We start from the raw sequence: 22,929 nt of genomic DNA on the forward strand, positions 1-22,929 counted from the left end.
TTTTTATTTAAAATTTTAAATGATAAAATATTTTTTTTTTGAAAAAAAAAAGATATCTTATATCATATCATGATATTTTGCAGGTAGAAAGTATAATTTAACGTAGGATGTCATAATATATCATAAAATTATAATTTTTTTTAAAGAGCAGAGATATTTTGATCATTTAATTTTTTTTAAAAAAAATTGGCAAGCATTAAATATGCGTTGAAAATAGTTGGACAAAAATATTCTTTATATTATGATATGTTGGGTCATATTATGATATCCTATCCTATGTGCAGGAAGTCATTAGGATTTATAATTTTTTTCAAAATAAAAAATATTTTATCATTCAAAATTTTAAAAGAAAAAATAAAATTATAAATATTAAATACACGAAAGTAGTTAGATAAAAATGCTTCTCGCTGTTATGATATATTGGGATCAATGTATGATTTTTGTACGCAGAAAGTCATACGTTTACCATGGGATATTATAGAATGTTATAATTTTTTCTAAAGATGAGGTTATTTTTGAAAAAAATTCAAATGAAAAAAAAATTGCAAGCATTAAATGCACGTTGAAAATGGTGGCTATATGGACCAATCGAGTAAGGGTATATTTTATATCGAATTATCTATATCGCTCGTGGTGTATAAATAATTTTTCTATTAAGAAAATGAGAGGAAAATGAGCATGGGTGATCAATCCATATTTACAAAATGCCTCCAAATTTTGAATTTCTCTTAGGCTCCATGTTCAAACAAAGACTACCTCAAACAACTGTTCAGGGTCAACATCGATAGCAGTAGGGGATGTTAATGCCGTTCTTCTCTCTCTTTTTGTTATATTTTTTTGGGGTAAAACCTATCATTTTTCGTGAGCCTCATCTTATCTCTTCTTTTGTCAAAACGTTAAACTTAAGCCATCAAATTTCACTTATTTCTATCATTTGACTTTCAAAAGAAAAAAAAAAAAAAAAAAGAAAAGAAAAATCCAATCTCAAATATACAATGAGGTTCTTTGCTTTTGCCCAACATAGTTTCGCGATTCTAGACTAGTATGATGTAAAGGGAGGGCATTATTAGTTTCATGTTGATTGTAAATCAAGGAAGGTTCTGATTTTTGTAGAGAGAGATCATCTTTTTTATGTAAGTATCTTTTGAAGAATAAAATCATGTGGTCCATGGTCAAAGTGAACAATACTTTATATGGATAAGCCGTTGACTGTAACAGTGATGCATTAGATAGGGGACCATCCCTACAATCATAAGGCCTTCGTGAAATAATGAAAATAAGAAAGATATCTTCCATTCGTAATAGACTCCTTTGCAAGGGACTATAGTAAAAATAAAGAGGGCACATTTGTCCGTATATAAATTCTTCTTTGATTGAAAGATTATATTGTGGTGTAAAAGGAGGACATCATTAGTTTATATTGATTTTGAATCAAGGAGATTGATTTATATAGAAGAAATTATCCTTTTCATATGAGTTAATTTTTGAAGTGCAAAACCATGAGGCTATTGATTGGAGTGGACAATACTTCATATATCAAGCCATGAGTCTTTGATCGTAACAGAACAATTGAGATTTTTTTTTTTTTGGTTCTCCGTCAGGCTAACCTCCACCTTCAATTCATTGTTTTAGTTTGGACTCTTCAGTTCTAGTTAAGTGGCCTTAGTGAAGGTTAGGACTCCTTGTCTATGCCTAAGCTCATTGGCATCATCGAACAATAAAGATGGGAGTCTGTCTATAAGGCTCAAGTGACACCTTATATTACTCATCAAATATAATCCACAAGTTGCAGTAGATAACAGAAACAGAGAATAATTAAAAATAGATTTCTGTTTTTCCCTGTAAGTCAAAAGATAGGTCTTATTTCTTTTTTCAAAAACAACAACAAATTCCAGCAAATAAGACCTGGCATCAGTCGAGTAAAAGAAAGATACTTTTCTATTTGTTTGAGCAAGTAAATATTTTTGAAAATGCAACGGATCAAAATTTCTCCAACGGTTATGCTGGTTTTTGATCTGGCTGGAGAGTATGCTCTCATCTGAATTTAATTTAGCAGCATGAAAACAAGCTTAGATCTTATTTAAGGCGGGCTTAGCTTTAACACCTTGGGCTTGTAAAACTAAAGAGGTTTGGTTGGAGGAGTAGGGGTCTGGAATCGGAATGGATGACTCTCCTTTCAACCGTTTAGTTGATAGGAGTCTCATTTCGATTTCGATTTCAGGATGGAATGGGAATGGATCAATTTATATAGAACTAATCTCTACTCTCTTCTATAGATTAATTTTTTATTTCAATTTCGATTTCAATTTCGATCACGAATCAAATGCTTCAGAGATCTGATCATTTTGATTTTGATTTTCAGCCATTTCGATTTCTATTTTCATTTTGATCAAACGCCCCCCAAGTGGAAGCTTTATGGTTCGACTCTATGCTCTTTGAGGCGCATTGCATTAGCAAATGAATCAGCTTAAACATTCCTAGTTAGGAAAAGCTCAAGGCCACTGGACTGACTTGATGCTGACTTGGCAATTTAGTATTCGATCATCCCGACTTTGTCAATAATTCATGCATGTTATGCCATGTGGCACGGAGAACTTTCTCGTGAACAAGAAACAGGCTCCCCGGTCCCCATGGTATGACACTATTTCTCATGTAGGTAAGAGGAAAAAAGATGAGGATCGATTTGCAACTAAACAGATCTGATCTTGACCCAACTCATCCAAAATCTACTCATATGGGCCGGCTCGGCTCAACCCAGCCTCTAGCAATATCTATCTATTTATTTTATTTATTTTATTTTTTTCTGTCACTAAAAAACTTCAAGATTTTATCTTGTTTCGTAAATTTCTTATATTAATATAAGAGACATGTTAGAATGGATGTTGGATTTATATTTAAATTTAATTAAATTAAAATTTTATAATAAAAATTTTATTTCAATGATTTAAAATTATTGAATTTATCTATATCTTAAAATTATTTATTATAAAATTTATATAATTAAAATTTTTAATTTATATATCAAATAAAATTAATATATAATAAAATTAAATAAATATATTTTTAATTATTTAATATATAAATTAAAAAATTTAAATTATATAATTTTAATATATAATTAATTTTAAAATAATAGATCACATATCTATTATCTAATTTTGTTGCAGTCGGATCTGAATCAAACCTGATGGATGTTATCCAAGCCTGTCCGTTATTATAATGCACCTGAGCGCTCCCAGGCCGGCAAAGTAGCCCGGCGCCACCATCAAACACAGTTTCTCTTGCAGACCTCCAACTTTGGATGATCCCTGCTGCCATTAAACTATCGATCAATAAAAATGTCTCCTTGTGCCATTCCATTTCCATCCCCTTCTAACCACTCTTCTCTCTCCATCTCTCCCACTCCCAGCCGTTCCAAAGCCCTCCTCCCTCTCAACCTCAGCCCAATAAGAAGCTCCAATACTCACTCCACGGGCGACGGCAATCACGAGAGGCGAAGGAAAGCGACGCCCATCGATCCCCTCGTCCCCCCCCTCCCACCCCTTTGATGCCTCCCGCGCGCAGCTCCATACCGGAGCCACCAAGTCCAGCCTCGCCGGAGAGGCCGGTGTCTCTTTTCGCCGCCAAGAGTGTGGCGGCGCCGCCTCTTTGCATCCACCGCTCTCCAGTTCGACGGAATGCCGCACCGAAAGGCCCCGCTCTACGCATCGATGATTGCCTCCCATGGCCGGTCGCGGAGGTGGGAAGACGTGCTTTTTGTGTTCGTTCAAATGCTAAGGGATGGCGCCATGCCTGATAAGTTCCTCCTCCCGAAGATCCTCAAGGCCTGTTCTGAGCTCAGGAACCTAAGGATGGGCGCCGCGGTTCATGGGTACATGGTGAGAACTCGTCTGGAGCTCGACGTTTTCATAGGCAATTCGTTCATTGATATGTATGCAAAAAGCGGCGATCTTGCCTCATCGCGAGCCGTCTTTGATCGGATGCCTGAGAAGGATGTCGTCTCGTGGACTGCCCTCGTGAATGCCTATGCTGATGCTGGGCTTCTGGATGAGGCGTCCCAGGTGTTCGAATCGATGCGGGCGAATGGGATTGCCCCGGATTTGATCTCGTGGAATGCTTTGATTTCTGGGTTTGCTCGGAATGGGGAGATTGATGTGGCCCTCCATCTTTTTGAGGAGATGACAGCAAATGGACCCAAGCCTGGTGCCAATTCTTGGAACGGAGTGATCTCAGGAAGTGTTCAAAACGGGAGACTTGAGGATGCTTTGGAGGTTTTCCGTGGAATGTGCTTACATGAGAATCCCAATGCTGTAACTGTAGCAAGTATTCTCCCTGCCTGCTCTGGTTTGGAGGCCTAAATCTTGGAAGGAGCTGCATTCATATGTCATCAAGAAGGGGATTCAAATAAATGTTTTTGTGGGAGGTTCGCTGATTGATATGTATCGGAAGTGTGGAAAATTTGAGTACGCAGAGAGGTTATTTTTGGTGCTGGAGAACAAGAATGCGACAGTGTGGAACGAAATGATTGCAGCATATGCCAACGAGGACAGAATGAGTGAGGCACTTGAGCTTTTTCGGTCGATGCAGGAAGACGGACTGAAGCCTGATGTAATCACCTACAACACTCTTCTTGCTGCTTATGCAAGAAAGGGGCAAAAGGATGAGATCTTTAGGATGCTTTCCGAGATGAGTGACATGGGTCTGAAGCCTAATGTCATCTCGATGAACGCACTTGTATCCGGCTTCCATCATTCTGGGCTTACTGCGAGGCTCTGGAACTTTTTCGAGCTATGCAGTTGCCAGCAATGCCCAACCTGAAAAATTATGAGCATCCTATTAATATGCTGCGGTTATCAATTCAACCAAATTCTGTCACCATAACTTCTGTCCTCTCGGTTTGCGCTGGCCTCGAACTACATAATTTAGGAAAGGAAATCCATGGCTATGTACTGAGAAATTGTTTTGAATCTAACATTTTTGTTTCAAGTGCATTGGTTGACATGTATGCTAAGTGTGAGGATATGACTTCTGCAACCAAAGTATTTCATGAAATCAGAGATAAAAATACGGTGTCTTGGAACATTCTGATGGCAGGTCATAACCACAGTGGTGAGCCAGAAGCTGCTCTGAAACTATTTCCAGAAATGCTTGAGCAAAACTTTCTTCCTAGTTCAATTACTCTCATGATCCTTCTGCTGGCTTGCAGCAACCAGCAGCTCTAAGGTTGGGGAGAGAATTACATGGCTACATTGAGAAAAACAGACCTGATGGGTACCCAGTTATTCTTGCCAGTGCATTGATAGATATGTATGCAAAATGTGGTAGTATTGCAGATGCCAGATTAATATTTGATTGTATAAGTCAAAAGGATTTAGCAGTATGGAATACGATGATGGCTGGTTATTGCTTCACAGGATGGCCAGAGATACTGTTGCCTTGTTTAACGAGATGGAACAATCTGGTATCAAGCCAGACCATGTTACCTTCACTGCAGTTCTTTCAGCCTGCAATCAAGAAGGTTTTCAGGATGAAGGTTGGAAATATTTCAGAATAATGGAGGATGTCCATGGTGTTGCTCCTACCTTGGAGCATTTCACTGTATGGTTGATATTATGGGCACCGCCGGTTTACTAGAAAAGTCAGTGAACCTTATTACAAGAATGCCCTTTGAACCTGATGCTTGTGTGTGGTCCACCCTTCTCAAAGCCTGTAGGCTGCATTCAAATTATGAGATAGGACAGAGAGCTGCAAGTGCTCTATTTGAGTTAGAGCCAACCAATGCTTCAAACTACATTGTACTTTCCAATATCTTTGCCATGGCTGGCATGTGGGATTCTGCTATGTATATAAGGAATTCTATGAGGGATCGTGGTCTAAGGATGGTTAATGCATGCAGCTGGATACATATAGGTAGGAGAGTTCACTCATTTAAAGCAGGAGATCGTTCACATCCGGAAATCGATAAGATTTTGGATGTATGGAACAAGTTTGCTGGTAAAATGAGACAAGCTGGTTATGTTCCTCAGGATGTCATGTTCTGTGATGATGGCAAAATTGATCCTTTTGCTTGTTACCATACTGAAAAGCTTGCAGTTTGTTTGGGAATCATCTCTTTGCATACTCGCTGTCAAATACGTGTCTTGAAAAATGTCCGGATGTGCGTGGACTGTCATGCATCAATAAAGTTCATTTCTGAAATTGATGGGCGAGATATTCTTGTGAAAGATGGACGCTTGTACCATCATTTCAAGGATGGCATGTGCAGCTGTAGGGAAAAGTGGTGAATTAGCAACTACTAGAAGCTGATCTGGACCATCGACCTTGTGAGTCATAAGAGATCATTATATGAATGTGCTATTTTCAAGGGCTAATATGGGTAATGTTTCTTGTCCAGAGCTTTTAATACATCTTTTTTGGTTGGTGATCAACATCCTGGTCCATGAAACCAAGATTGGAAAGCAGAATGTCTATGTTACAATTTTGTTGCAAATTTTGTACCATTGGAAGACATGTAAGTCTTGCTCATCTTGACTTTTGGAGCGACGGCATAGAATATAATCTAAGACATCCAGGAGCAAGACCTAGAGAATATTTGATTTAAGAGGATGCAGGTGGTGAATATTATCATGAATTTGTTGCGCACACCAATGTTTATGCTGTTTCAGTGAGGATGATAGGGGGTCAGTAAAAATACTTTGGAAGAGTGAAAACAAGTATGCAATAGATGATTCAAGAGGAGACTATGCATTTCTAGTTATTAGATAATCAAGCTTAGAGACAGACATATCATATCTCCTAGATTCTCTTGATCTGACAACTTTCAGCTGACTTTGTGTTGTACATTTTTGCTCCTTTTTTTATCTGCCTGTTATTTCCATGACATGTTTTAAAAATGATTTGCATTAAGTGATGTAAATCTAGGATTTTGATTCGGCTACAAGCAAGTATTTTATTGTCATAGTATTATTTAGGATGATTATTTTTGTGTGCCATTCCCTGTCACTAGCTTTTTTCCGTAAAAACTTTTAGATTTTATATTTATCTGATTTGCTTTTCTGTAAATTACCAGAGCATTGCACCCTTGGTGTATCATGTTGACTCTGAGAGCTTGTCTGATGCATCTAGCCACAGATCAACAACAAGAGGTTTGGTGTGTAAGTAAATCTGGTGCATGCTTGTCAACCCGATATAGTTTGCCTGGTTGATATAGTCTGCTCTCTATGGTTCGTACTTTGGTAAGTAAAACAAGTGAATTTATTGTGTGTTTTGGTCTGAATCCACACCATTTTGACTTGCATATGCATCGACTCAGAACCGACAATGTTTCTATGTCACTAAAGAAATGATACAGCAAGATATTTTATGTGAATTATATTTTAGACTATTTTTCTTCCTCTGTTTCTTTTTAGACTTTGTGCAAGTTGAAATTTGGAAGAATGCTTGGAGAAACTTGGTTTAAAACTATTTAAAATTTTGAGTTCTCCTTCTCCTCCTGTTCTTCAAGGCAATCTCTGTTCAAGTAGAAAGTTCGACCAAATAAAAAAGAAGCATCTCCATCCATTTCAATTATTTTATGTAAGCATCCAAATACTTTGATAAACTACTTTTACTATGAAAATCCAAATGTTTAAAGATGCAAGACTACAAAAGATTTTGGCATCAATCTATTAATATGTTATTTATGTGTCACTATGCATAATTCATATGCACATGCAGCATTTTTATGGAAAGTGGCCTGTTGTCATCTAGCTTTTGAGTCATAAAGATGCTTCATATTTTAGAATTTGTAACTTAGCCCTTGTAGACTTGTAGTGTTATGTAATGTTGGTTTTGAATCATAATATGGTGTATGACATTTCTTAGATAAAAGAAAAGGTGAGAAAGGCATTTACAAACTGGTGAAAATCTGTGAAATGGAAACTAGGGATAGCTATATTAAAAGAGTTTGATATGGTTTTGATTGAAGGTGGTGATAAATTAATTGATTACGGAATTGGTATTTGCCAGAGCTTTTGAACTTGATCAGTAGGCCAGAACTTTTAAATATGCATTTTTGGGTCAATTTGGCCTTTGAGTATGTCTCACTCAAAATTAAAAAATCGACTTTGATATTCACTTGCTTTGGATGTGATAGCTGATCTTGTGGTTTGGCATTATAATGAATAGATCAGGTCAACTGTGTTTTTATCTCTGCATGCACAGTTCTTTACTCTTTTATTATGTTTTCTGTTCTGAGCATATGCACCTGAACTTGTTCTTTTACAGGTATACAATTGTTATAATCTATATATGAATTTTCCTTGTGTTTTGGCAGATCTGGATCTGGCATAAGCTTCCAGATATCTTATTGGGCCAATGGATTGGCCGTGAACTCTGTGACCTGGAACCCAGCAAAGTGTTGCATGATGGCATCAGCAAGTTCTGACCACATGGTTCTGAAATGGTGGCTAGCAGAAATTGCATTCACCTTGATTTTAGTTGCACTACCTGAATTCTTTTACTTGGAACAGTATACAGTGCGAAGTATAGATTGCTCATCACTTACTGACATTCGTTTCTGCACTTAGTCATATAATATAAATGTTTGCTCACCAGAAACCTATGTTTGTATTGGGCCTAGTCATGCTATTGAACATTGTTAATCCACCTCTATGTTGCGTCACCTGAATTCTTTTCCTGTGAAAAATGTGCAGGTTACAAATGTGCAATGTTGTATATCTTGAGCATCTCTCTGACACACTCAAATGATATCAAGTCTGAATTGAACATACTTGATGTTTTATACATGGCCTGATCATTTTTATTCACACGATACTCATTTTGACTGGTTGATTTTGGAACTCATTATCTTTAAAAGATTGCATGGTTATGATATGAACAAGTTGTTTTGTTATGAGAAATTGTTAAATGACTATTCAGTGGTAAAATGATATGAACAATTTGCAATAGATTTTCAAGGCATGGTTCTTTTATTTTGATTAAATTGTTGTGCGCAAGAAATTATCATCCCAAATTGGTATTCAATTTGGATCAAGTGGCTTGCAAATAGGTATAAATTGCTACAGTGTCACTCAATTTAGGTGGGTGCTTTCATCCCCCTCTCATTTAAAAAAAAAAGAAAGAAAGAAAAAAGAAATCATAGCTTCTAGTAAGACGAGGGGGTTGGGGGAAGGAATTAAGCAAAGTATCTTTGATAACGGATGACTGAAGCTTGTTCGATTAGAAATGAATCAAAATTGAACATCTGCATCTAAGCTTAGCTCGAATTAGAAATCCCTTTCATTTAAGAAGCATCACAATACTGCAAATCTGTCACATGTATAATATTTTCTTTATATAAATGGACATATAGAAATACTACAGTTCTGAGAAGTCTAATAACCTGAAAACATTAGTCTGTATCTGCTGCAAACCTGTCACTGTCTTGTTTACACCAGCACGCATGGCAAGTGGCCAGAATCAAAAGCTGGAGTTGGTGGAAAGGGACACGGAGAATCTGGGTAATGCGAGAAGGACCGCCACGTAATTTGACAACCAGGGACCATGTCGCATGGAATCCTTGGTTCTTTGGCTTACAACCGTCACACTTAATACGGCGTGCGCGAACAAAAAAATAAGATCTGTGTGCTCCCCAACCTTCTCCTGGTGCGTGTCAATTTCCTACTGAAAGCATCCATCCAATGCAAGATCCGCTAACTTAAACGGACGGCTCGGATTTACCCAGTATCTAATCATTTGCTGTACGAGATCAAACAGCCAACGCCGACCCTTTTGCAGCTGTTATCATCCCTATCCAGTATCCATTTGCATTCTTTCAATCCCTAAAAATTTTTCCTGGTCATTCGCCATTTTGGTTTGAGTCCTCTTCGCTTCTTTCGACTTCTCTCTGGTTTTGATCGTCTCTGTCCTCCCTCTTGCTCTGATCCATCGAGAAACCTTAAAAGGTGGCGCCTTTTTAGGTTTTTTCCGATACCAAACCTCCCAAGTCTTCGCCTTTTTTTTCTCCCCACTGAGCTCCCTTCTATCTTCTTCTTCTTTACCCCCAATCCACTTTTTTTTTTTTTTTGATTGTTTGAAGTTTCCTTTGGTTTTGATCCTGTCCCTATCCTCCTCCTTTCTCTGATTTATCGAGAAACCTCTCAAGGTGACACCTTTTAGGGTTTTCCGATCTTCAAACCTCCCAAAGCTGGCGAATTCCCAGAGGAAATGGAAGGTGATGAGAATTCAAGTCCCCGATCCCCGCTGGAAGGAGAATCGAGCCCTCGGCATCCCAATTCACTTAATCCAGTCCCTCCAGTGCTCGGCCGGGAGGGCCTTATCGACCGGACTCAGTTCATAAGGATCATTATTCAAGCCCTCTACTCCCTCGACTACCGGAAGGCTGCTGCGTTGCTGGAATTGGAGTCCGGAGTTCATCTCGACTCACCAGAGTACACCTCCCTGTTGTTTGATACTATGGCAGGCCGGTGGGACGAATGTGTCGCGATTATTAATTCCATTGATGAATTGGAGGCGGAAGTGCGAGCCACGGCCTGCTTTCTTGTCCGGAAGGAGCAATTCTTGGAACTTTTGGGGTCCGGTGACGGGTTGTTGCCGGCGAAGGATGTGCTCTGGAAAAGGATTGCTTCATTGGATATGGATCGGCGGAAGGTGCACAAACTTGCCCGGTCGCTTATTTCATCTGAGGGCATCCTCACAGAGGAGAACATGGTGAGCAGGAGGATTAAATTGTTGTTGGATTTGGTAGAGTTGCTTCCACCATGGGTACGGGTGCCGAGCGGAAGGTTGGAGCATCTTGTGGAGACTGCAGTTCTTAAACAGACATCATCTTGTTTTTACCATAACTCGCCTGATGCTGTTACTCTGTATGTGGATCATGAGTGCAGCCAAGAGCAAATTCCTTCAAAGTGCATCCAGGTTAGTTTTGCTCCCCTCAAGCTGCTATCTGGTTAGTTGATTATACTTGTCCTTTTGCTGAATGACAACATAAACGCATGGGTAGATTCTAGTGCGAGTTGTTAGCACTCGAATTATTTAAATCTTAAGGATTTCATTCTGGGTAAATCATGCTGAGCCCAGTTAGCAAATTTTCAATTTTCCTAAAAATAAATGAAAAGGTTGTTTGTTGTCCCAAATTAGCAAATTTGATGAATTACCACCAGATATTTTGGGGATGTTAAGTGACTGGCTATCCATCCCCATATTATAGTGTGACATTCTGTGTAGTGTGTATAGTTGGTTTTGTAATGTTACGAGGAAGAATCTTGTTCAAATGTCAAATTACATTCTCTTTTGCAATGGTGAACTCAACCACATTCATTCTGCATTGCCTATGGGGAAACTTCTGATGCCTTCTCTTCAGCCAAACACACCCCCTGCCTATTTCTGAGGAGTTCCATCAGAAAAACAGATAAGTATACAGTGTACTAGCAGAGACCAGCTATAATCATTGCAAAACTTAACAAATTCATTCTAAAGAACCATGAAAAAATTGGTCTCTTCATTTTCATTTATGTCAATTTGTCCACATTCTTTTGGGGATTGCCCATCATTATGAGTGATAGTCTCGAGTGGGACAAGTCAAGCCCCACCATGATATGTATTGATCTAAGTTTTTGAAACCTTCTTCTAGATGTCATCCCTAATGAGGTCAGAGGGCACGTTGGATCCATCATCGTGTTAGGCAATGAGCAGTTTTGTTCTGTAAGACAAGCAGAATTCATTTGCTTTATCTATACATCTCCTCTCATATCGCCATTATGGATGGCTGGAAAATAAACTGAGTTGATTATCCAGCCTTGTCTTATCTATGCAATTCAACTTTATAGGTCATTGTATGAAATTGTGTCAAATAAGTTTTGAAAGCTTTTTGTAACTTCCTTCATATGACATTTTCTGCAAGTCAATGTTTATAATTTGACATTGTTATCCAAGAAGTTTACTTTGATAAATTTTTGAAGTTTTGATACCTTTGGACACTTGGATGTGACACTTCTGGACAACTCTAGTAACACTTCAGTAATGAAGTATCCTTGGACCCTAGGATTTTAAGTACAATATCTTACTGTCTGTTCTGGCCATACTTATTGTATCAATGATGAACCAGTACTAGCAGCAACCCTCGATACTGTATCTTATGAGACATGTTAGCTGGTGTTACCTTTGCTGTGCTTAGCATTACCATCCCATGTGTCAGTGTCATATGATATATGCTGGTATGATATTGTATTGGTACCCCACCGGTACATGCAGCATGCAAAGACTTCAAACCTTGCTTGCATCTAAAAAGTGTTGGCATCTGACGCAAGTTTCAAACTGCCCAAGTAAAAGACAGTTCAGGGCAGCAATCATTTTTAGCATCAAATCTTAATCTGCAATATAGAGCACTTCTAATGAACTGTTGAAATAATTTTTTTTTGTTAAAAGCTTAATGTTGATTGTACATTATTTAATAAAATATGCTGTTAACTAGTAAACATTCATGTCTTATACAGTAGTCCGTATGTCATGGTTTTGGTGGTTTGAGCTGTCAGTACTTTTGGATACTTGAACATTTCACACCTCTGCTTAATGTCTAGGGTGGTGTTGGTGCTTAATTTTCTTAAGATAACTATAGGCAAGAAGAGGGGTTTGATGTAGGACTTTCAAGACTAGTCAGGTGAGAAGACATAGTGAGATGGAAATCAGCCCCCTACTTAAAACTATTGGGTGCTTCATGTACATTTACATTTTTGTGACCAAGGTGCAAACTCTCGAAGATACCTTAGACTGGCAAATAGAGAAGAAGGGTTGATATTGAATAATGCATCGTTTTTTGAGGCCCAAGATAAGCCAAAGAGACAAATTGAAACAAAAAAAAAAAAAAACACACAGTCGCAGACTCATGATCTTAGTGGAGAGAGGATTTCTTTCTCCAATTCATTGAACTCTTATATCCAGCAATCCATCAGAACAGAACAAGAGAATTTTCTGAGAAAAAAAATTAAAGCAGGGATATCTTCATCTTACTTTGTAGAAGCTTTAAAGAAGGATTAAATAAGTCATATTTTTCTCTATCAATTTTAACCCCTACCAAGTAGACCTCTATTTAGAAGTTAAAGAAATTGGATTTACTATATATCAAGTTTTAGAAGCCAATGCTATGTCATCGCAACTATGCCATGTTGTGTGGAGAGAGACAAATTGAAACAAAATACCATGGGAGCACACTCGTGATCTTAGTGATGGGGGGATTTCTTTCTCCAATTCACTGTATTCTTGTATGCAGCAATCAATCAGAAAGACAGAATAAGAGAATTTTCTGAGGAAAAACATTGAAAGCATGGATAATCCTCATCTTACTTTCGCAGAAGCTTTAAAAAGGATTACGGAAGTCAACTTATTTTTCTAGTAGGTAAAACTTCACTTAGAAGTCCAAGAAATTAGATTTGCTATGTATAAAGGTTTAAAAGCTGGTGCCTATGTCATCCCTACCATGTCATGTTGTGTGGCATCTGTGCCAAGGCAAAATAAAAAAAAATACTCGAAAAACCTTTTTCAATAAAAAAGGTTTAAAAATATATTTAATAGGTGCCACGCTGAACCATGCTAGTTCCTAGTATTGGCCCAGCACCACACATGCAACCAGCAAGGACTTAACCCCAAACCTTGCTATATATTAAAAGATACTATTCGAAACAGAATTGGACTTTTGGCCTAATAACATCTATATCAACTTTGCCCTTTAGAGCATTCTTACACTCCTTACAAATAAAGGTATGAATAGGTCAAATTTTACATGTTATAGTAATTCTAGCTTTATTGGCTGTTTAGGGCAACGACGTTCACATTTTGAACACCTAGAGTGTAACAATCCAGAACCTCTCCTAAAAAGGCTAGTCAAAATGTTATTAATTGGGTCCTTGGCCTTGCTTAAATGCTTAAGGCCTCCTTAATGCACAACCTATGTAGGACTAAACTCATGCCTGCATGGGTCATTACACACTCCCTCTGTTTAAACCCTAGCATTCTTGCTAGGGAAGGGTCCAATCCGAAATCCAATCAAAAACATCAGCTTGTAATCAACCCAAAAGGGCCCATGCTATAATGTCCCTTAGTTTATATAACCTGTGGTCTAGTTGGCTCTGATACCATTTGTAATGATCCAAGATTTCACTTGAAAAGGGTAGCTAATAGGTTATTGATTGGGGTCCATCCCTGCTAAGATGCTTAAGACCTTCCTAATGTACAAATGCTATGGGACTACACTCGTGCTTGTACATCCTTACATAAAATGCCCGAAATTATGATACACAATCAGACCTTATGTCATAGCTTGCACCCAAACCCAATCTGGAGCCATATCGGAAGTGATCCAAATCAACCACACTGATCTAGGTGATCCTTTTGAATTAACTCACCACTCTCAAACTACCATTCCTCAACCTTATAATGTACAATACTTTGTATCTACCATTTACCATTTTTCTCATTCCTTAAGCAACATCATGAATTTGTGCATTTCCTCCATCCTGCTGAACCAGAATTTTATTAATTTGTTATAATCAATTTCAAGTTTGTAAGTTTGGAGCCGCTTAAATTTGTCTACTCATGTTTGCTAAAATTCTTGATTTATTGTAGTCTCATGTTTCATTATCTTTTACCTTCTTTGGTACCAGCCTGCCTATATATTTGACACTTTGAAGATTCTGTTCAATCAATTTATGCCAGTTATCCCAAATAGATGGATTTGGGTTTTTGGCCTTGTTAACTAAAATTACCATAACCAAGGTTGTTGAAATAAAGGCATCATGAAACCTTGTTATAATAGAGACAAAGCACTGATGCACAAGTATACATACATATGAATGCATATATGCATGCATCTATGCTTCCATGTTTTCTGCATGAGTCTAGTCAGTTTAGTTTCATCATATATTTGCTTGGGAAGCGTACCTTATAAATCTATTATGACCTTGGAATTCTAAGAAGGCTTTTAGACTTATTTCTTGAATATTTGTCCTCAAGCGTGGTGCTTCAGAATAAGATAATATAGGTCAAATGAAGCAGGGTTTGTGAAGCAATCAATCTATCGGAGTATCCTGGGTGCTAATTAAGGAGGTTTTATTGCCTTTTTCCTGGTTCACCAGTCTTTGGGTGGCCAAAACTGAAAGGAGACAGCATATGCTTGCAATGCTGTACCTGATTTTCATTGCTAAGTCTAATTCTACATTAAACATCAGGCCATTCTGTGCATTATAGCTGTAAAACATTATCTAGTGATGCATCTTAATTAAAAAATGTCTAAACATTGCCACCTTTTACCATGTGCTTTTCATTAAAGGGACATATAACATTGTTGATATATTATGCGATTGCTTGAGGAGGAAAGGTTTTCATATTCTTTAATTGTTATATACCTTTATCAACTGAAAAGCAGAAGGATGTATTTAAGCCTTTGTATTGCTGTGTAGAACTAGTATTTGTAAAATAGATGCAGGGAAGTACTGACATGCACTGTTTCATGGCGCTGTAAAAATGTTATTTTAATCTTTACATTACAAAATTGAGATGATTCTTCTTTTATTAAGTAATGATGAGAAAGAATTTGCATTAGTTGTTTTTGATATTTGTAATATAATCATAATATAGATGCAACAGATGTGTGATATATCTTTTACCTCTGTGCAGACCTTATATGACCATAACAATGAAGTGTGGTTTGTACAGTTCTCGAACAACGGAGAGTATCTGGCAACATCTTCTAGGGATTGCACAGCGATTATATGGATGGTATGATAATTTACATCACTATTACAAAGATGTACTGTTTTTCATATAAACTGATGGTACTTGAAAAGAATGCAACAAGAATATAGATTGACAAAATTTTGAAGGATTAGACAAACTATTTAAGGTTAAAATCTAGATAAATTGAAAAAGCTAAATTCTTATCAGAGTTCTAGGTAGTTGACTTGATGATCATCCAATGGAAGGAACCCTGTTTCTCTGTGGTATAACGGTGTATGCTTGGTGACTAGTTCCTAACTAGGTTGCATCTAATAGAATACATATATGATGCTGAAAAATGTTATGGAGGCATATTACTATGCCAAATGATGCTGAAGGATGTTTACTAGTACAATGGTGCATATTATTTATGAAAGCCTTCACGGTGACTGGTTTCCTTCATTCAAGTTTACTTAAAGAAGACGAGAATTAACTTCTAGATGAATCTACCAACAGAGCTAGTTTTTCAACTTATGACTAATTGTCTTTCTTTAAGCACATGAATGACGTGATAGAACTACCGAATAAGTTGCAACTGTGCGCAATCTGATAATAAGTTTGAGCACCGACAAATTTTGCAGTCCAAATATATCTGGACTGATTTCCACAGACCATGCATATGGAGATCAAGTTTTCTGGGTTTTATGGTTTCAGAGAATTCCAGTAATTGATTTTCTTTTTCTTTTTCTTTTTTTTAAATAAAGCCCCCTTTTTCCTGTAAGTGATTTTCCAGCTTGGAATGCTCTTTTGAGTACCATTAGTTTCTCTGAGTTGTTTTTTCATAAAACAGGATGTGATATGGCAACCTTTCCCCTTACTCGCTTCTGAGAGTGATCCAATGAGTTTATTTTGCCAAGGATTCTGAGAGGCTCTACTCAATGTAAGCAAAAGGAGCACCTGTATCAAATGTCCACCAGCAAGATTAACTTCTTATTTTATATGGTTGAATCTTCTAATCTAGTATTTCACTAAATCTTCAATCCAAATCTTGCATTCCTATCACAAATGCAAATACAATACTTTCCAGTTTGCGCATGCGGGGTTGGGGGGGATGGAGAATGGGATCCTAACATTACCATTTTGTGTTAAACCATGTATGTCATAAAATAAGCTAGGTAATAATGATTTTTCAGGAACAATTGTCTCTTGTTAAACAATAGGTGATAGTTAGGAGTCTTTTTTTTTTTCTGCAGGAAAAAAAAAACACAATGCAGTTTGTTTTGCTCTGTGATTTCTTTTGGGGGCCCTTTCTGATTTTGTGACTGAACCTATCTCTATTGTATGCTTATGTTTACTGATTGCATTCATTTTCTTTTTCTAAGTAAAAGAAAGGTTTCATGGTTGGTGTGCTATTTAAATTTCTTGCATTTACTGATATAAAATTAAAAGCAAAAAATCTAGACCTTACATTATGAAATTTGCATGAAGTGTTTATTTCATAAAGTATGACTATTAGTTTGTATTTTAATTTATCCCATGGCTTGGTGATTTGCCAAACAATTATACAGATGTTTTTGCTTCTCTATTAGTTGCTTTGCTCGATATTCGACAAAGCAAATCGTTTGATCTTCAATTTTAATATTCTAATTAATTGGCAGATGGCCAATCACTTTTTGGTTCAGCCAGCAATAATTATTGGAGTGAAAGTACTCAATATCTCAAACCTTGATTAATCATAATTTGATCCACATACCCAGCCCATACAGATTATACATGGCTCATAGGTTAAGTTAGGAGAATAGCGATTTAACAATTATGCATATCTTGATGACTTGAAACGAGGTCAAATCTTCAATAAATTGGGTACTGATATCAGCTATCTGTGAAGTAAAAACTATGCCATTGTTTTACCAATAGATATTAATTTACTATAAATTTGGGAACATCTATCTCAGTCTACTGAATCTTATCATTATAGAATACACTTTTTGTCTAACAAGCAATGCATTGGTTTCTTAATGACTGTGTTGCATGTTGGCTTTGAAAATCCATTCCTGTTATCATTTTTCAAATAATAATTTCAGGTAAAAGATGATGACACTGTCTTGCTGAAGCACATTCTAGAGGGCCACATGAAACCTATCTCCTTCGTAGCATGGAGCCCTGATGACACGATGCTGCTCACATGCGGCAATGAAGAAGCCCTTAAATTATGGGATGTCGAAACTGGCATGTGCAAACTTACATTTACCAGTCTGGTGAATCGAACCATCAGCTCATGTGCATGGTTCCCAAACTCTGATAAAATAGTGTGCGGCAGCTCGGAGCCTTATAACTGCATCTTCACATGTGATCTAGAAGGCAAGGAACTGGAAGTTTGGCAGGGAGAGAGGATGCCAAAGGTCTCTGATCTTGCTGTGACACCGGATGGGTGCTGCTTGATCAGTATATGTTCCAGTAGAGAAATATGGATACGTGACTTCCCCAGGGGAAAAGAACGGTTCATACGTGAGGATCATTCAATTGCATCACTCTCTCTTTCAAGGGATGGACAGTCCTTGATCGTCAACCTGAACAGTGAGGAGATTCATTTGTGGAAAGTCAATGCAACATCCGATGTGCCAGATAAATTTAGAGGTCACAAGCAGGGGAAGTATGTAATCCGATCTTGCTTTGGTGGATCAAATTGCCTGTTTATTGCCAGTGGCAGTGAGGATTCACAGGTATCATTTCCTTTGATGACAATGATTTTCTGAATGCCTTCCATGCATGAATTACTTGCCCGACACACATGGTACCATATCTTCAAATGCACACAAATATGCATGTGATTTAGTTTTCTGGGGGTGAAGGTGATGTGGTTCTAGATTTCCATGTATGCGAAGTTTCTTTCCCCTAAATTTACTTGCTTTACAGTATCTGACCCATCATAAACGTGGTGTACAATGTGATTTTAAATACATTCACTAGCACTGTAAATTAGAAGCGCATGGGATGCAACTGGAGCTTATGCCTTGAACTCCCTTATGTTTGGCAGATCTACATTTGGCAGCGACATCATGAAACGCCAATCAAAGTCTTGTCTGGTCATTCAAAGACTGTCAACTGTGTCAGCTGGAACCCGACGAAGCCTCATATGTTGGCATCAGCGAGTGATGATGACACGGTCCGGATATGGGTAGCCAATAGAAATCCTACAAAGATCTTTACATGAGACGCATCGACATCTTTCCTCTTTCTTTCTTGTAAATATGTGTAAATCATGAGTAATTCAGATATCGTAATTCTACATCATTTGTTTGTGCGCTCTGTCGAATAATTCGAGTTTTTTGTCAGCAAATCCAGTGTAAAAGAGGCCGATATCATCTGTCAGATTTTCAAATAAGATATGTTTTTTAAAAAATATATATGTATCTGGGCTTTAGACGTGGTGAATCATGAACATTCTCATTCTTAGCTTTCTATTATTGAAAGTGATGGTGCATACGAGTGTTTTTGTGTTGCATGCCATGTGAGGTTCTTTGCTTAAGAGTTCCTGGTATGCCGGCTCCTCAAAATGGTATTAGATCAAGTTCAGGTGCTATGCATGGACTAATTAACAATATTAATCCCATTCCATGCTGTCTATGAACTCGATGCTCGGCAAATAAGAATTGGCAGGTTTTATTCTCTCCGAATTGGTTCCACTACTTTTCAAATTTTCCTTTCTCAAAAAAGACATCTTTTTAAAATACTTGAAAAGAATTATATATACTTTGTGAGACTTGGGAAAGTAACCCCTGGAAGTCCCTCAGATCTTCCATGAAATGTTGGGCAGGTTTTTGCATAAACGCAGAATGTTGTTCGTGTCATACATTGGAAGAAAGAGCAGACGTTACTCATCTGTGTCAGTGCTTTCCTAGCCTGTGGATGTTAGCCATGTAGGCCAAGGTTCACATCTAACATTTATTATTTGTTTATTTGAATAAGTTTTGTTGCGGCCAATCGCCTCATCGTTCGATCGCCGGGGAGCATGCACCTGCAAAAATGAGAAGTCCGCACTGACCGGAGTCGGCTCCGGCGGGGACCCTCCGACGGTCAAGTCAGAGAGGTGACTGGGCAACAGTGAAATGAAGACAGAGAGCTCGATCGAGGGAGAGAGAGGGAGAGAGAAGCGAGCCTGTGTTTTTGGAGTCGAGATGTGAGGGAGCGGATCTCTTGCACTGTTGCCTTCCCCGGTTTATATAGTGGAGCACGGTATGGCGCCGTCATTAATGGCGCAGACAAGTGAGGAACTGTCAACTCACTGTAGACTGTCAGAGTCGTCGTGAAAGTGTCATGTCGTCGTGTGGCCGTCAAATCACCAGGGTTGACAATGCCCCCGGCGGGACAATGCCCCTGGATAGTCGTGCCGCATGTTGCTGTCAGAACTGACAAGGTCTGGCGGCTGTACGGCGATTGGAGGAGTCGACCGACCCTAAGTCGGTGGCCAGCCGAGTGGCGTCGGGCTCCTCCGCCGGTCGGCGAGTTTTACGTGAGTCGGCCATCAGACCTCTGGATTCAGTCGGTTGGGAAAGGTGCGCCCGACATATCCTCAGTCGGTCGTGGGCCGATAACTAGCCGGTGATGGCGTCCATCAGTCGGTCGCCCCGACCGTCAGTCGGTCGGTCCGACCGTCAGTCGGTCAGCCCGGCCGTCAGTCGGTCGGTCCGCTCGACCGTTGGTCGGTCGGTCGGTCCTTCCGGTAGTCGGTCGGTCGGTCCCTTCGACCGTAAGTCGGTCGGTCGGTTCCTTCGACCGTAAGTCGGTCGGTCGGTTCCTTCGGTCATCGGTCAGTCGGTCGGGGGGTATTCCCCAACAGTTGCCCCCCTCCACTCCTGAGTCGGACGGTGAGCTGACGACTAGGAGTGGATTCGTCGTATGCAAAGATCCGACCGCACCGCCGGTTGATACGGTGTCAGGCGTCTCATAAATGCCGAGCGATTTGCTGGCGTCCGACGTCTAGTCGGTGTCAGACGTCTCGTCCCATCGGCGTCAGGTGTCATGTCGGCGTCGGACGCCCTGCCGTGTCGTATGTCCCGCTGGTGTCAGCGATAAAACCGGCGCCAGGTGTCCCGTCCCATCGGGAAGGGGAACCGTCATTCCCGCCGTCCCTTCGGGGACACCAAACGTCGCGTCCCTCGCGCCACGTGGCGTGCGGCCATTGGTTCATGTTCGGTGGAGCGGATGGAGGTGACGTGGCGCAATCTGAAGGAGGGTGCGTCGAACCGTCGGACGGCCCTGATGACGCCACGCGGCAAAATCTGGGGAGCCTTCGTTGGCCGCGCCTTCATCTCGACCGTTGGGGGGCACTATATATACAAAGTTACCCCCACGTGGTTTTTACCCTCCTCATTTTTACAGTCGAGACTCTGCCCGCGTGAGTTTTCCTTCCAAGTACTCTCTCGCCCCGCTCCCTATTTGCAGCTCCTTTTCCTTCCAAGGGCTGCCATTGTCTTCCCCACCTTCTTCTTCTTCCTCCTGGCCATTTGTTCTGAATCCATGGCCAGGACGTCCCCACGAGGTAGTCGGTCGGGAGAGCCGACCGAAGACACTCGATCGTCCCCGGAGGTGGAGGTTTCTTCACTTTCGGGGCCGAACGTCGATCGGCTCCGGGAGCAGTACCGTGTCCCGGAGCAGTTTCGGCTGTTCGCCCCTGGCGCCGATGGTCGGGTCAATAGCCCGCCCGAGGGTCAGGTGGCCTTCTATCTGGAGGATCTCCGGGCCGGCCTTCGATTCCCGGTTCCGGAGTTCGTCCGGAACATTTTTGACTATTACGGGCTATGCCCGGCACAACTTGCGCCGAACTCGGTTCGGCTGATAGTCAGTTTTGCTCTTTTGTGTCGGCTTTTGCCGACCGAACCTCGGATCTCTCTTTTTCGAGTTTTCTTCGTCCTCCGACCCCACCCTAAAGCCCGAGGGTGGTGGTACTTCGTCCCTCGGAAAGGGCTCTCTTTCATTACTGGTCTTCCAACGTCCATTCACGGATGGAAGAATCAGTTCTTCTTCGCATCGTCTTCTGCTTCCTGGGGGTTTCCCGTCCGTTGGGGGAATCCCCGAACCGAGCCAAATGAGAACAGTCGGGTGGAGGCCGATGATCGGGAGGACTTCCATCGGTTAAAGGACATCTCGGTGCCGAAGCAGAGCGAGCTCGTCACCGAGCAGGCCTTGTACGACGCCGGCCTTAGTCCGGTCCCCCGTTTAGGTCGGTTTTTTATTTTTCCGACCGCTCTTTTTCTCTTTTTTCTCTTCCTCTTCGGCATTGACCATTTATTGTCTTTTTCAGATATGCCACCGAGGACACGACTGACGGCGGCCGACATACGCCAGCACGCCATGAGGAAGAGGCCGACGCAAGGCGTCGGGCCGTCGCAGCCTCCCAAGAGGCCCCGTGCGCCTTCGCCGAGCGAACCGGCCGGGTCGGAGGCAGAACCGGTGATCGCACTGTCTGCGCCGACAGTGCTCGTCGATGTCCCGTCCGAGGGACCGTCGGCTGAGGGCGCGGCCTCACCAGGCAGACGGGTTGCCCAGTCTGCAGATGGCGCGCCGACCGCGCAGCAGGCTTCGGAGGTTCGGGAGGAGGTCCGCGAACCCGAACGACCGACGCACGCTGCCGCCGCACCGTCGGTCGAGACCCGATCGGGGTCGAGCTTGCCGTCGATTTTCGACGCCAGGGCCTGGGCAACTAGCCGAGGCAAGGCCCCCATGGCGTCGGGCGACGAAGGTCGGTCGGCTGGCGGAGGGTCGGCCGACTTTCCTCTTCCCGAAGGTGCATCGGGTCTGGCCAACCACGACTTGGCCAGGAAGTTGTGCCAGGCGCTCCTCCTTCCCGCCGACATCAATGCGATGAAGAATCAGCATGTGTCCGACATGCTATCTTCATTCTATCCGATGATGATCCGGGTAAGTTCCTCTTCCCTCCGACTTTAAATATAGTTTCTCATAAATTTGCTTTCTCATCGGTCGGCTTCATCTTGTGCAGCTGGTCTTCAATATCTCGGAGCTGGAGGCCGGATATCGGAAGTTCGACGAGATGCGTGCGGCATGGAGGGACAAAGTCGGAGCCCTCGAAGCCGACAAAGCCATCCTCGTCGATCAGCTGCAGCAGTCGGTGGACCGGGAGAACCGACTTGAGGGGGAGGTCTCCCGACTTTCCGAGGAGAACTCCCGACTCAAGGGGGCTTTGGCGTCGTCGGAGTCGGA

The 22,929-nt window shown here is 40.7% G+C and overlaps 1 protein-coding gene and 1 pseudogene across 2 annotated transcripts; both read left to right on the plus strand.

The window, feature by feature from the left end:
- Positions 1-3,150: 3,150 nt before the first annotated feature.
- On the plus strand, positions 3,151-8,997 carry LOC105043200 (pentatricopeptide repeat-containing protein At3g26782, mitochondrial-like; annotated as a pseudogene).
- An 823-nt stretch (positions 8,998-9,820) lies between these two features.
- Positions 9,821-19,117, plus strand: LOC105043199 (WD repeat-containing protein WDS homolog). 2 transcript variants are annotated; one of them, XM_073255973.1, is made up of 4 exons: positions 9,821-10,917; positions 15,709-15,771; positions 17,793-18,431; positions 18,746-19,117. In XM_073255973.1, the coding sequence occupies exons 1-4, from the start codon at positions 10,207-10,209 to the stop codon at positions 18,920-18,922; spliced, it is 1,590 nt and encodes a 529-aa protein (XP_073112074.1). In that variant the 5' UTR covers positions 9,821-10,206; the 3' UTR covers positions 18,923-19,117. The 2 variants fall into 2 exon arrangements, with proteins under 2 accessions (XP_073112074.1, XP_010918959.1); XM_010920657.4 differs by having other exon boundaries at positions 9,824-10,917; positions 15,670-15,771.
- Positions 19,118-22,929: the final 3,812 nt, after the last annotated feature.

The sequence above is a fragment of the Elaeis guineensis genome, chromosome 4, assembly GCF_000442705.2.
Source record: "Elaeis guineensis isolate ETL-2024a chromosome 4, EG11, whole genome shotgun sequence".
In the NCBI taxonomy this organism is placed as follows: domain Eukaryota; kingdom Viridiplantae; phylum Streptophyta; class Magnoliopsida; order Arecales; family Arecaceae; genus Elaeis; species Elaeis guineensis.

Bases quoted from the DNA above. Each gene is read 5' to 3' on its own strand.
- LOC105043199 (XM_010920657.4), top strand. From the start codon at position 10,207: ATGGAAGGTGATGAGAATTCAAGTCCCCGATCCCCGCTGGAAGGAGAA. The intron at 10,918-15,669 runs GTTAGTTTTGCT...ACCTCTGTGCAG, and splicing joins TTCCTTCAAAGTGCATCCAG to ACCTTATATGACCATAACAA. The intron at 18,432-18,745 runs GTATCATTTCCT...TATGTTTGGCAG, and splicing joins GTGGCAGTGAGGATTCACAG to ATCTACATTTGGCAGCGACA.